This window comes from Trichomycterus rosablanca, chromosome 23 (assembly GCF_030014385.1).
Source record: "Trichomycterus rosablanca isolate fTriRos1 chromosome 23, fTriRos1.hap1, whole genome shotgun sequence".
NCBI lineage: Eukaryota > Metazoa > Chordata > Actinopteri > Siluriformes > Trichomycteridae > Trichomycterus > Trichomycterus rosablanca.
Window position 1 is genome coordinate 5,407,101 of NC_086010.1, and position 15,542 is coordinate 5,422,642.

Genomic DNA, 15,542 nt, shown 5'->3' on the forward strand with positions numbered 1-15,542 from the left:
TTTTCCTAAGTAATGATACATAAGTTTTAGACGAGCACTTAATAGTGAATACAAACATCTATAAACTGTGCTGGATTTCCATATATGATGAAATTATTATTATATATAATTATCATTTAACTACAAAAATGATTATAATATAAACACAATTGTCTCTCTCTCAACACACACACACACACACATAAATACATAAACATAAATACATCCCCACCTGAGGATCGATACCAGGACCTTCTTGCTGTGAGGCGACAGTGCTACCCACTTAGCCATCATGCCGCCCAATATACATGTACATGTATGTACTGTATACGTATATATTATATATATAACATGTAACATATAAACCTTTCCGGACCTTTAAATGCAGCAACAAAGCCATAATTGATGTGAATCTTGGTTTCATTTCTTTGAAACAACAAAAGAATATTTCATTACGTTTTCACAGCGAATGTCAAACATAAAAAAACAATGTTTTTCAAAGAAACAGCCCGTGTAAGAATCCCATTGGGCACAATGATTTTTAAACAGCGTGACAGTAACATAATTCAAAAACATTGAGCTTTTGAAGGTGAGGCCGATTCATGAAAGCATGAACTGTTGATGAAAAAGTCACATTTCTGGGGATGGGAGGTGAGTGAAGTTGGGTACACCTGGGGTAAAGGTACCTGAAAGTGTTTTTGTGTAGGGAGGGAGGGAGATATTTGAATGACAGCTCAGTCATCTATTTCCTGTAACCTGGAGCAGGCCACACATTAGCTGGTGTGATGTTGAGCTGTAACCTGGAGTAGAATAAATAAAATGAAACAGAACAAAGTTCTAATTGAAATTGTGTTCAAAGAGAAAGGACGGAGTGAGCTGGCGGGCTGCTTCTGTTTTTATTTTAGTGTGTGCTCGTGGGTCTCTAGCTACACTGAGGGGAAACAAGTATTCAGCCACTTCTGTTTTTATACATTAAAACACCTACAGTGCCAATATCTACAAAACCTTCTGTAAATGTAAATGCACATAGTTTTACTTATATTTTATACCCAACTAAATAAGCTCTTATGGTGCACAAATAATCAGATCACAGGCCTGTTAGGTCATCATGTTAATAACTTATAAGAACATAAACTTCTGAGAGTCTTAACCAGATGTTTGTTTAAGTCTTACCCAGATGTTTAAGTCCTAACCAGATGTTTGTTTAAGTCTTTACTACATGCTTGTTTAAGTCTTAACCAGATGCTTGTTTAACTCTTAACCAGATGTTTATGTCTTAACCAGATGTTCATTTATGTCTTAACCAGATGCTTGTTTGAGTCTTAACCAGATGTTTAAGTCTTAACCAGATGTTTAAGTCTTAACCAGATGTTAGTTTAAATTTTAACCAGATGCTTGTTTAAGTGTTAACCAGATGCTTGTTTAACCAAATGTTGAAGTCTTCACCAGATGTTTGAGTCTTAACCAGATGTTCATTTAAGCCTTAACCAGATGTTTGAGTCTTAACCAGATGTTTGCACAAGTCAATTGTAGTTTAGATGCCTTTGTTTTAATATTTGGCTGTGATCTGGTTTTGAGAGGCTGACCTTTAGTGCAGAAGAACTCCATGTCCTCACAGGCGATGTTCTCCGTCTCAAAGTCTGCCGTGAAGTTCTCCTCCACCGAGAACTCCTCTTTAGTCGCTAACTCGTTCCCTTCCGACAGACACTCATCTTCCTCCTCCAGTCCATCACCGAGGGGACCTGAACACATGTAGGACAGACGCTTAGTCTGAAGTCTATATCAGCTATGGTGAGTTGGCTGCAGTACATAAAACTGCTTTATACTACTGATTGTACTGGTGTAAGACACTGGACGGTCGCATGGCACCACTGGTTAGTAAAGATGTGTGAAATGGCATAGGTAGGGTCAAGGTAGGTTTAAATAAGTCTGTTGATGAGACTGTTGACAGCAATGACGTCAAATCAGAAACACTGTCTATATAAGGAGCTCACTAAGATTGGAGGAAATTTCGGTAGGTACACTGTGACCATTAGTTTTCAGACACCTGACAATTCGCTTGTTGGACATTCTATTATAAAACCTTAACCCCAGTCTTAGCCAGATGTTTAAGTCCTAACCAGATGTTTGTCTGAGTCTTAACCAGATGTTTAAGTCCTAACCAGATGTTTGTTTGAGTCTTAAACAGATGTTTAAGTTGTCACTAGATGTTTGAGTCCTAAACAGATGTTTAAGTCTTAACCAGATGTTTAAGGTAGGTTTAAATTGACAGCAGATACAATGATGCCAATTTAGAAACACTGTTCTAAATAAAGCCCTCACTGAGGTTTGAGAAAATGTTGGTAGGTACACTGTGAACAATAGTATGCAGGCATCTGACAATGTCCTTGTTGACAATGGCTCTTTGCAGGCCACTAGAGTTCATTCCCACCAAACTAGTCAAATCATGATTTTATTTTTTAGATTTGGCTTTATCCCATAAAATGTATTTCTATTATTTATTGTAAACAATATGTAGTCAGGTGTCCGTCCACATAATTTTGGTCACATGATGTGTAAAAAAAAACTTTGAGCCTTGGTCCATGACAGAGAATTCTGGGTATATTTTATTGAGTTGAACTGCAGGTTCATGGTGGTGAAATCCTGCCACAGTGCAGCTAGTGGACTAAAGCTAATGATGCCATGATGGAATCTACACCCACTCAAGCATTATTCTTAGGAAGGAAAAGGTAAGAAGCTATTAAAGATGCAGTATGAGATGTAAGGAGTAGTGAAGCATCTCATCATATCTTTCTATCTGAACAGCAGCGCTAGTGGCGGAGCAGCAGCTGAAGCAGAATCAGATCACACGGTTCATCTCACCGAGCCTGCAGCTGATCACTCAGAGTCTGCTGAAAATTACACTGTCCTAACATTTCTGCTCTGGGTAACCATCTCACACACACGCACACACATACACGCACGCCCACACACACACACACAGTAAAAACGTTCAGCCACTCTGGTCTCTGTGATTAATATACCTCCAGTACATTTTATACACTAACTTACAAATATTGGGGTTTTGACTTTGTGCTTCTTGCATTTACACACGTATAACTATAGGTTAAGGGATGTTGAACAATGTCTTTATCTAGAAAAAAATTTGGTGCACAGTTAGGACCAAACAGGAAGTTTCTCCCATATTTGCGGGAAGTTTTTCTCTAACATTACTTCTTTTGACTTTCCAGATTTTATTTACAGTACTTCAATAATAGCGCTGTAGCAGGCTTATGTATAAGCTATCTTATTTTATGTTATTATTATTAATTTTTATTTGTTTAGTTACTTATTGTATTTATTTGTTTGCTTACATTTACTATTTCTTAATTACATTTAATTATTTAATTTTTCTTTTTTTTTCTTGGAGGGGGGGTTGCAATTGAGGGATGGGTCCAAATACGTAAATACAACATTTTCGTTGCTTTTTATATTGTTGTTCTACTCTTGTCCTGTCACCTGCAAAGCAAAACCTCAATAAAAAGAATGTTAAAAGCAGCGTTTATATCTATTACACAAGCCCACTTGATTTTATACAGCTGTTAGAAATGGTTGTGGCTGAAAGACCTGAGTTTGATCCACATCCTCTTGATTATATATTAGGTACTGGACAAGAAATCAGAAGGTTGGTTGCTGGTTCAGGTCCCATCATTGAAAAGTTGCCACTGTTGGGCTCCTATTCAAAAGCCCTGTACTCTCAACTGCTTAAATTATAAGATGCTTTGGATAAAAGTGTCTGCTAAAAGCTATTAATGTATCATATGCTATGATGCTATTAATTGATCATAGTAAATAGGCCAGGACACTTTTCATGGAATTAGGTTTGATCCTTGTCTGCTCTTAATATGTGTGAGGTTTCCTCCAGGTGATCCAGTCTCCTTCCACTTTCTCGAAACATGCAGAAGTTGAACTGGGTGTAGTTTCATTATTTTATTAGAATTGTATTAAATTATTTGGTTACATTCATATCAGAACAGGTAGTTACTGCTTACACAAGATTCATCAGTTCAAGTGTTTAATATCAAACACAGTCATGGACAATTTTGTATCTCCTGTTCACCTCACTATCATAACTTTGGACTGTGGGAGGAAACCGGAGTACCCGGAGGAAACTCACACAGACACGGGGAGAACATGCAAACTCCACACAGAAAGGACCCGGACCGCTTCATCTGAAAATTGAATCCAGGACCTTCTTGCTGTGAGGCGACCACTGTGCCGTTCCGACTGGCTGTAGTAATTTGTCCTTATATGCAGGCAAATTCCAGGGCCCACTGACCCACCCTGATCCTCAGGACAAAGTAGTTACTGAATTTAAATGAAACGCACAGGGGCCTACAAACTCCAAATAAGCAGAACACTCAAAGAGTCCCCAGGTTCCAAAGGTTCTCTGGGAATACGAAACTGTCCATTGTGGGAGTCGAAGTGGCCAATATTGTACTCGCCCCTGCTGACAAACGTATTCAGTCATACTACAGCAATCCAACTTAGGCGTCAGCAAAAAATACTTTTAACTAAATACATATTGCTAACTCACCATTTTACATGCTGAAAAATTGTCTGAAATAAACTTTTTGCTCCATTTACATATCTTTAAGCAGAACAGCTTTGAACCGTATAACAATGCTCGGGAGAAAAGTTGCTGGCTTGCTGCCTCCTGACTTTTCACACCTACATTAGCACAAGCGCAGAGAAGAAAATGCTTTTATTAATTTGTTCACCTTATCACGGGGTACAATGTTGATTTTTCCATTTACATACCGTGCCTTTGGGTATTACAGCGGCACAATCTGAAAGGAGACACTTTTCTGTGTGATTAATTTTTTTTCTTCCCCTATGTGCCATTTTCCCCCCAAATCTAAATGATTTTGGGAGTTTAGCTTGTAGCCGTACATCTCTTTCTTGTATTTGCATATTACTGCTTTGCAGCAATTCAGGTCACTGATGAAATTATAGCTGCCCGATTTGTAATGCCACAAAAAACGGCACATTTGAATATTTAAAGTTTCTGCACCCCAAGAGGGGAACAAAATCTAGTGTTGCATATTTTCAGGCTTGTTTAGTTAGATGAACATTATTTTAGTCCACCTGAAATACTGTCAGGTACAGAGGACACACCTCCCTCACTGAGACTGACAGGTACAGGTAAAAAGGACACACCTCCCTCACTGAGACTGACAGGTACAGGGACAAAGGACACACCTCCCTCACTGAGACTGACAGGTACAGGTAAAAAGGACACACCTCCCTCACTGAGACTGACAGGTACAGGTACAAAGGACACACCTCCCTCACTGAGACTGACAGGTAAAAAGGACACACCTCCCTCACTGAGACTGACAGGTACAGATATAAAGGACACACCTCCCTCACTGAGACTTACAGGTACAGGTACAGAGGACACACCTTCCTCATTAGGACTGACAGGTACAGATATAAAGGACACACCTCCCTCACTGAGACTGACAGGTACAGATACAAAGGACACGTCCCTCACTGAGACTGACAGGTACATGTACAAAGGACACACCCCTCACTGAGACTGACAGGTACAGATACAAAGGACACACCCCTCACTGAGACTGACAGGTACATGTACAAAGGACACACCCCTCACTGAGACTGACAGGTACAGATACAAAGGACACACCCCTCACTGAGACTGAGAGGTACAGATATAAAGGACACACCTCCCTCACTGAGACTGACAGGTACATGTACAGAGGACACACCTCACTGGACTGACAGGTACATGTACAGAGGACACACCCACCTACTGTGACTGTAAAATAGAAGTTGCCTCTGAGAGCTAGAGGCCACACCTCCTTCATTGGTGCCTTCAGTGGTACAGAGGTCATATCTACTTTACAGTCACAGTAGGGGGTGTGGCCTCTCGCCGTCCTAGTGAGTCCTTTGTATCTGACAGTTACAATGAAGGACACTTTTACCTCTCAGTATGAGGCCTTTACCGCACCCATACTGGGTCTTAAAGTACAAATCTAGGACCTCATTCTCAAACAGACACCTACAGTCACGCCCTTATAGCAAGAGGCTGATCAAGGTCATAGCTTCTTAGAGACTGGCAGATGGAGAGACCATGTCTTCTTTATGTAACATGTACTTTCCAATCACCACACTTGTCTTGGTCCCATAGTGTCTTTTGGTCTTTGGGCCCCTTCCTTTTATTAGGTCCTGAAAATGTAGGTCCTTGAATTTATTACACTCCTTTTTGTCTGCACTTGAGTTCTGTGGTGCACCCTGGTCCGGGTGGAACGTGTGATCTGTTGCACCCTGGTCCTGCAGGAACACTGTTTTGTTTCAGTTTGTACTTGTATACAGCTGAAATGACAATAAAGCTTCTTGAACTTGAGACAGACAGGTGCAGGAACCATGACCTTTAGCATTAGGATACGAAGTAGCAAAGTCCACCTCCTTAATGACTGATAAGTGGAAAGTTCAAGCCTTCTGCACTGGGACTGACGGGCACAAAGACAAACCATCCTTTGTTGGGACTGACAGAGGTCAGGTCATAATCACTCTGGCTGAGGACACACATCTAAGTGAGACTGATATGAAAAGGCTATGCAGGAGGCCAGGAACACTGGAAGACACTTACTTGACAGGTAAAGACCTTTGATTTTTATAGCATTTAATACAAAACCATAATAATAGTTTATAAGCATATTAATATATCTTTAAAATGCCCCCTCCCCCAATATATTGATGTAAACAATTGTAAATAAACATATTCCACTTACTAGCTGTAAGTAATGTTAGGATACGTCAGTGTTCCCATCAGTTAATATGGTAGGAATTCTTTCTCTGGTAGATTTGGTGCCCCTCAATGTTCAATTCCTGGCTATGGCCTTTAATAATACTATTTTTAATTGGTTCAGGTGCACCATTGAATACTGGTGAATATTTACACTGCAATTAATTGACTAGTTACCTCACAAGTGCAGTTATCACTGCCTGTTCCCATCTGAACGTTCCCACTGGCAAATAAAGAGAGGTGAACGGTCACTCACAACACACACGTCCCCCGAGAATGTCGCTTCTGTTTGTTCTACAGCCGCACGCTCCAGTTAATAGAGTGATTATTCCAGTTCAAGCCCTTCCGAGAGTGCGCACTTTCTTTCTGAACGACAGGCACCTTAAAAAAAGAGAAAAAAAAAACACACCCACCCTCTTCTTTTCATTAACGCTCGCAAATGATCCCTTTGTAGAACAGAGCCGGGCCTTACATGAAAAGAATTAGCATGAGCGTCTCCAGCAGACACAGCATGCAGCGCTAGAGAGCATCTTTCAATTAGGAAGCAGGGTTGAGATCCTATCGAGGCCTGAACACTGTCCCAAATCGCAAGACGAGGGAGATGAAGAAGGAAGCTCACGCCACACGGGTTCGATACGTCTTAATATGCTGAAGTGGTGTCGATAAACATCAGGTCTGGTATCGAGGCGGAGATCGTTGAAGCTCAACGTGTTTTGCCAAGGTGAAGGAAACATGTCTCTGAATGCAGTACTGAACACACACACACACACACACACACACACACACACACCTTGGATGGAATAAATTCACTGCACTGATATGACGGGCATAACACAACTCCTCTGCATCAGCACGTTTTTGGGTCAAAATGATTAAACCAGGTTATTCAAATAATTGTATGTAATTTATAACAGCAATATTACTTACTGTATTAAAATAGTTAAAACACTTCATTGCCAAAAATACGTGGACATCCGTTCCAAATGAGTTTAGAAGTTACTCCCACACACACCACTAACAAAACATACATTAAATCAGTTTAGGGAAGGAGGGCAGCACGGTGGCTAAGTGGGTAGCACTGTCGCTTCACAGCAGGAAGGTCCTGGGTTCGATCCCCAGGCGGGGTGATCCGGGTCCTTTCTGTGCAGAGTTTGCATGTTCTCCCTGTGTCTGCGTGGGTTTCCTCCAAAAGCTCCGGTTTCCTCCCACAGTCCAAAAAACATGCAGTCAGGTTAATTGGAGACACTGAATTGCCCTATAGGTGAATGGGTGTGTATGTGTGTGTATATGTATGTGTGTCTACCCTATGATGGACTGGCGCCCCATCCAGGGTGTTACTGTGTGCCTTGCGCCCATTGAAAAGCTGGGATAGGCCCCCCCCCCCGCGACCCTGACTGGATAAGCGGTTAAGACAGTGAGTGAGTGAGAGTGAGTTTAGGGAAGGCCCCTACTCATTCTAGCATGACTGTGCCCCTGAGCACAACACGAGCTCCATAAACACCTTTTTATATATTTACCACTTCATGGTTAGGGGTGTTAACAATCGGAGGGGGAGACTAGGAAGGGAGGTTCTGTGGTTAACTATTACTGAAATGAGCACCTCTGTTGTAACCAAAACTTACCGAAGGTTTAAGGACACTTGATATTTAACCTAACAAGGAAATACGGTTCTTGGGACCCCGGTTTGATCCTCGCTGCCAGTCAATGTAAGTGAGAAATTTCCCATGTTCTTGAGTCTAAATGGTTCTCCTCTTTGCACTCCAGTTTCTAACCTACTACCAAATATGTGTTAAAAGGTTAGTGGGTTACTTTAATTTGCCCCAGGGTAATCATAAGGGTCATCCATCACGATGTCTTTAATATCAAACACAGTCAGGGACAATTTAGTATCTCCAACTCACCTCACTTGCATGTCTTTGGACTGTGGAAGGAAACTGGAGCTCCCGAGGGAAACCCACACAGACGCGGGGAGAACATGCAAACTTCACACAGAAAGGACCCGGACCTTCTTGCTTTGAGGCAACAGTGCTACCCACCGAGCCACCATGCCACCCCAACTCAGTGGAGGCATGTGTGTGAGGATCTACAGTATGTACAATGTTTATATTCAATAATTAAAAACGGTGTCCACTTTTTTCCGCCACACCGTGGTCGTGTTCTTGGAAGTGTTTGGTCTGTGGCTTCTGATGGTGATTACAGAGCTGTATCGGCAGGTGCCACAGCGCGGCCTCGCCGTCTTAAACCCGGCCTCCTGTAATTAGACCGGAGTTAATTGAATCAGATAGAACAAAGCTAACGATCTCAACAAGCATGAAACTCGTTTTGCTTCCACCTTCAACTTTCTTTATTATTTTCACCACGCCATTTCAAATGAAAGAGAGCCTGGCCACAGGGGAACGAGACCCTACGTGAATGCAAAATGCTCTCTGCATACCCGTAGGGACATTCCTTCTTTACCAGTGCACAGACTGGCACAGTTGTTAAGGGTTCAGGTTGGCATATAGGCACACATACACAGACTTTAAATTAATGTATTTTTTACAACCTGGAGGGGGCACTAACCTTTTCCAGGCCCTGCAAACTTAGCAATTTACTTTGGATGGGTTTAGAGCAGCCAATTCAACTACTGGCATGTTTTAAGAAGCTGAAAGTAGCCAAACAAAACCCATACTAACACTGGGAGTACATACCAAACTCCTCACAGATGTCAGTGAAGGCAAAGTTTAAATTCACATCCCTTAGAACCAAGAGTTGTCAGAGTGGAACCGGACCCACCGCAGTAGACTTGATCAGATATTCATTCATTCATTCATTGTCTGTTTAACCACTGCTTTATCCTGGTCCGGGACACAGTGGGTCCAATTCACTAGGCTAAAGGCAGGAAACACCCTGGACAGGTCTGCAGTCCATCACAGGGCAAACACACACACACACACACTCACTCCTTTGGACTTTGGATTGTGGTAGGAAACTCGCACAGAAACAGGGAGAACATGCAAACTCCACACAGAAAGAACCCAGACTGCTCCACCTGCAAATCAAACCCATGACCCCCTTGCTGTGAGGCAACAGTGCTCCCCACCAAGCAAGGATTAAATAACCCAAGACTATACTGCAGTCTTTCAGATTATACATGTTTGGTGTGCTCTACGGCAGTTGCTTCGTGGGTAAGCACAGTTCTGGGGACCCACTGTGCCACCCCCTCTATTGGATATAGTAGCTGATAACATGCAAATGAAATGCGTCCAAAATGACGTATGTGTGTGTGTGTAAGACAGAGAGAAAAAAACAATAGAAGTTGGTTTAATTACTGCAATGACAAACATAAAATGTTTTGGAGGACCAGCTGCTTACTTCAGTGCATTTGATTCTGTATTTTTATGTTTATTCTTAGTCTGTTCATCTAATCACTGTTGTTACGACAGCAGGACGAAGTAAATGACGCCCTGCAGAACTGACAGCTGATGTGGCTAAAGGTGTGTGTGTGTGTGTGTGTGTGTGTGTGTGTGTGTGTGTAAATCTATGTAATATGTTGTTTTTAATGTAATACATGATTTTGCTTTTGTTTTACGTTGTCAGATTGCCTCAGATTACACAGACATGTAAAAAAGTGGGTTGCAGTTGCAGTGATCATAGGACTACATTGACGACACAGTGTGTGATGTGATGGTCACCTTACTGTCCATTTAAAAAAATCACCCTACAACCATTACCTACATCTAAAGTTAAGCATTTACACAATCTAAAAGGACACGCCATACTCATGTGATCATGGGCATTAAGATACAGTCGCCTCCCACTTTGTGGCTTTAACAGCCTCTGCTCTGCTGCACCCTGACTCATCAGAATGAAGTGCTTACTGAAAGTGAAGAAATGAATAAATAAATCATTTATGTTGTTTGTAAGTTTGTGTGTGTGTGTGTGCGTGTGTGTGTTCATCATTATATTTTAATCAAAGTAAAAATGCTGAATGAAATCTTAATGAGCTGGTTTGCTGGTTGCGTCCATTAGAAGTAAAGATCCCTGATTAAAAGATTTAATTGCTAATGGAGGTGATCTTCGTAAACAACACATCATTAGAGGCACTGTGCTGAATCACACACACACACACACACTGATGTGCTTTGTTTCTGCTTTTTGCAGAACTACAGTGTCGTGTTTCTGCACTTGCATCATACAAGGTTGCAACTGTCAGTTTTTTCTTTAAATATTAAGTAGAGCTATTGTTAAAACAATAACATATGTAAATAAAATACATATTTTATTAACGTGACTTATTAAGTGAACCGTATTGTCACTGCAGTAGTGACTCCTGCTGTTTGGATGATGCGCCAGTAGCAATGCTACTGTGAAACTCCATATAAGACAGTGGTAGCCTGGTACGTAGAGCTTTGGACTATCAATTGAAAGAATGAGAGTTCAAATCCAGGCTCTGCCATGCAGCCACTGTTGGGCCCTTGATCAAGGCCCTTAACCCTCACAGCTCCAGGGGTGCCATACAATGGCTGATCCTGCGCTCTGACCCCAGATTTCGAACAAGCTGGGATATGAGAAGAAAGAATTTTGTTGTACTGGATATCTGTATATTCTGTATATGTATATATGACAGATAAAGGTAAACACACACACATATAATATAAATATATATATATATATGTGTGTGTGTGTGTGTGTGTGTGTGTGTGTGTGTGTGTGTGTGTGTGTGTGTTTTTTCTGTATCCACAACCTCAATAGTGGAGTGGCATAAAAGCCTGGTTGGTATTTCACTAGGCCATTAAAAATCTGGAGGCTCTTCTGAGCGTACCTTTGGGCCTCGACAGATGCCAGACTCTCTTTCGGCATTGGTTTTACTTTTTCACCATACGCGCGCACACACACACACACACACACACACAGTCCACCCAAAGTGGCAGCAGCAGGCGCCTATTAAAGGCCTGAGGTCGTCCTCCAAATGTTCAGCACTGATCATGCTCTGATGCTCAGGTGTGAGCTCTTATTAGCTTCTGCTCTCATTTGATCCCAGCCCAACTTGGACAATGAATACACACACACACACACACACACACACACACACACACACACACACACACTACACGGTCAACAGAATGGTGAGTGTCCAATCAACAATTTTGTTCTTCAGCAACTGAACGTGTAAATTAAAAAATAAAGATTCAATATTTGCTACATTTACTAAACTATATTTAATATTTAGCAAATATTCATTTAATTATCTTCAACCTACCACTGAATCTGGATCCTGATCAAGGTTACTGTGGGCAACACAAGCCACAAACCAGTTGCAAGACCACTTTATAATGAGTACAGCTAAAATACACATTTTATTTGGTCAAAAAATCTGAGCTGCAGTTGAAAGTTTCAAGAGGCCATGAAACAATGTTAAATGCTATTAGAGAACTTTCTGCACTACCGAGTTATTCATTTATGTTGTTGTATGTATATTTTTACCCAAGTTATTTTAAAATTACACAGGTTTTTAGACAAAAGAAGTTTTAAAAAAGAACTGCAGGACTTCAACACACGTCCCTTTTAAGTGTGTAAATGTACAGAATGAACTGTAAAGATATTAACATTGTAACAGTCCATTTTTTGATGCACCATTTTTAGACAGCATTAGTTTCTTTCTCAATACATTTCTCATTCATTTAATTCTAATTTGCTTCTGCTTCTTATTTTCATTGTTGATAGTTCCGCTTTCTAATACCCCATAAAAACTCAGCACTGCCTCCGTCTGAGTGAGGGATAAGATCTAATACCCTTGGCTAAGTAAAGCACCAAGCCTGATGAATGCTTCAAAAGCATGATTTTTTTTTAAGGATTGTCAGAATCTTTTCCACATTATCATTAAAATAAAGAAAATAGAAGTTAATTATCCTCTAACGATTAGCTAGTGGGCATTTTTCTGTAAATTGGTCTTAATTCAAATGAAATTGTCAAATGAAATTGAACATGCTGTCATTTAAAACATTAAAGCGGCTCTGCTTTTCCTTTCCCATGTTTAATTCTTTTTTTTTTTGGTTCTTATGTTTAGATCTGAACTTGTGGAACTTCTAGCAGGAGGTTAAATATCTATCAGAGCAGTGACGGGTCAGTTCACTCTCCAGGAGACACGGCTGCTCGTCATTATTTGATTATGCTGATCATTTTTAACAAGAATCATTTTCAATCAGGGTCAAGATTGAAACGTAACCTCTGGGGTAAGTCTGATCCCATAAAATATTTACAGACTGGCTTGTGTTTGGGAGGTGTTAGCAAACCAAAGTACCCAAAGGAACCCTTACACACAGCAAAAGCTTTGCAGCACCAACACTATGTGCTCCATGACCATTTTAAATTCTTTAAAAAAACAACCAGCTTAAGAAGTCCAAACTATTGAATATGCAGTTTGAGAACGTAACCACGCAAGCTAATAAGCTAAAATTTTAGCAATAAAAACAAGACTGGGAATAATATGTGTATTTCATAAAATAAGCCAGACATGCCAAAATAAGACTTTGCACATAATGTCTATAACTGCACCTAGTTTTTGTTTTGTGTTAGATGTCTAATATTCTATTGTAAATTTTTTTATATTATATTTTTTACATATTTTTTAGATTTTTATATCTTATTTGCATTAAATTACTGTCCTGTACTACATTGTCATGTCGTTGTGTGATGCTTGTGATGTTTGTAAATTGCTGCTGTAACACTGCAATTTCCCTTCGGGGATCAATGAAGTAATTAATCAATCAATCAATCAATAAATGGTCAATCAAAAAGGTACACACACCGGCTCATCAACATTCTTACTACTATTTAAGCATGACGGTTTAAAGAAGTTAATAAGTGGGTTTAATAAGTGGGTTTGATAAGTGTGTGTGTGTGTGTGTGTGTGTGTGTGTGTGTGTGTGTGGTTCACAGATTCCCCTCGAGCTCTTATGCCAGAATGAAGTCGGAGCTTTCAGGTCAATTTTATCAGCTGTTCGGTATTACATCAGATCTCAGACCTGGATTTACAGAGTCAGACTTTTACTAAAGGTCCTCATGGCAGTGAATGAATGAATGCAAATATTAAAATAAATAAATAAAATCAACCTCATCTCACACAACTGCAAAAATTATTTAATACTGAGGAAATATTAAAAAAAGCTTCACAATTGTAAACAAATTACATCTAATAGTTCAATTATTAATTAATTATAATTACAACCACAGAAACCTTCAGATTTCCACCATAAATGAAGCAAAGGCAGCTGATAGTAAAATCATCTGTCAGCCTGACCTTGCTAACAATACATGGATAACGATTATGGAATATTTTGATGTTTGGCTATTAATGGACTTTTGGTAGAAATTTAGTATTAAAATCCCACTTGTTTGTACCTCTGAACAGCTTCTAAATTGGTTTGCTGGCTCAAAGCAACTTGCCTCCAGGCTTTCTTGGACCACATGTCACAACCCAGGAAACCTGGCTAGCAGGCTGGCTAGCAGTATCACTAATTTCTGTCTGTAACCAAAGCAAGCTACACAGCTGCTAGCTTTAACCTGTTGTGCTAATCAGATTGTTATGGTTTATCTGTAAACAGTCTAATATTAAATCAATTGCTGACAATTCTGTAATGTAGACTCCAATACGGAAATCATAGTCATGACCATGTTAGCTAATCAGCATGCTAATGCTAGTGCTAAAAGACCATTTAGAAAAGCAATGCAATCTTAACATCTTTATTTCATTGAAGCACCAAAAGCCCTCCCCTCCTTTAGTGAAGTGTGTGTGTGTGTGTGTGAGAGAGAGTGTGTGTGAGAGTGTGTGTGAGAGAGAGAGAGAGAGAGAGTGTGTGTGTGTGTGTGTGTGTGTGTAAGCAGGGTGGATTGTCATCTCTGGAGGAGTCTTTTGACATGGGGTCTCTCTGCTCTGTGGAAAGGTCAGTGCACTGACTTTTTCTCTGTTACAGACAGATCCCCCCTCCACACACACACACACACACACACACACACACACGCACACACACACACACACACACACATTTTCTCACTCACACAAATGCTAACCTGCTTACATGTGCATGTATGTCAACACTGTGGTGGTACATAAGATTATAATCTTATCTACCTTCGCAAGTACACAAGTATATTATTATTGTATAATTATAATAATACAATTTTCACCCAATAAATAAGATAAAGCTGTGGTAAAACAGACAATAAATAAATAAATAATAATACCATTAATAAAATACAATGTAAATAAAAGAAATATTACATTTGCTGCTGCTAATTAACTAACAACCAAATATAAAAAAATATCACAACAATAAATAAATAAATAAGGATGTTAAGTCAGCAGTGGTTAGCCAATTTATTTAGGATAAAGAATAAAAAATGAAATATGATATAGGAATGAAACAAATCTAAATTAATAGAATAAACAGGTTAATGTAAGGTAAAATTGCTACTGCAGAAAGTAAGTTAATACAGTCGCTACAGGGAACACAATTAAACAAGAATTTTCTGGTTATTTTAGTGAACATTTTTATACACTGGCAAGAATAAAACATAAAATTAAATTAAACTAAAACTTTATATTAAATGTCTCCTGATTTTTAAATTTAGCAAATAAAAGTAATTGTGTGTTAGAATGTAAGAAGTTTAATTTCTGTGAAGGATTTTATTTACAAAACATTTAAAACATTTTCAAACTTTACGTGTGTCCAAACTTTAAGCTTAAAACAGCACTTAAAAATAATAAAAA

General features: G+C 39.7%; 1 protein-coding gene across 1 annotated transcript in view; it reads right to left on the reverse strand.

Moving 5' to 3' along the window:
- zfpm2a (zinc finger protein, FOG family member 2a) overlaps positions 1 to 15,542 on the reverse strand; it is a 173,927-nt gene that overhangs the window by 121,697 nt on the left and 36,688 nt on the right. Inside the window, exon 2 of the mRNA XM_062985599.1 lies at positions 1,566 to 1,721. Coding sequence (XP_062841669.1) covers positions 1,566 to 1,721 — 156 coding nt within the window. The remainder of the gene's footprint in view (positions 1 to 1,565; positions 1,722 to 15,542) is intronic.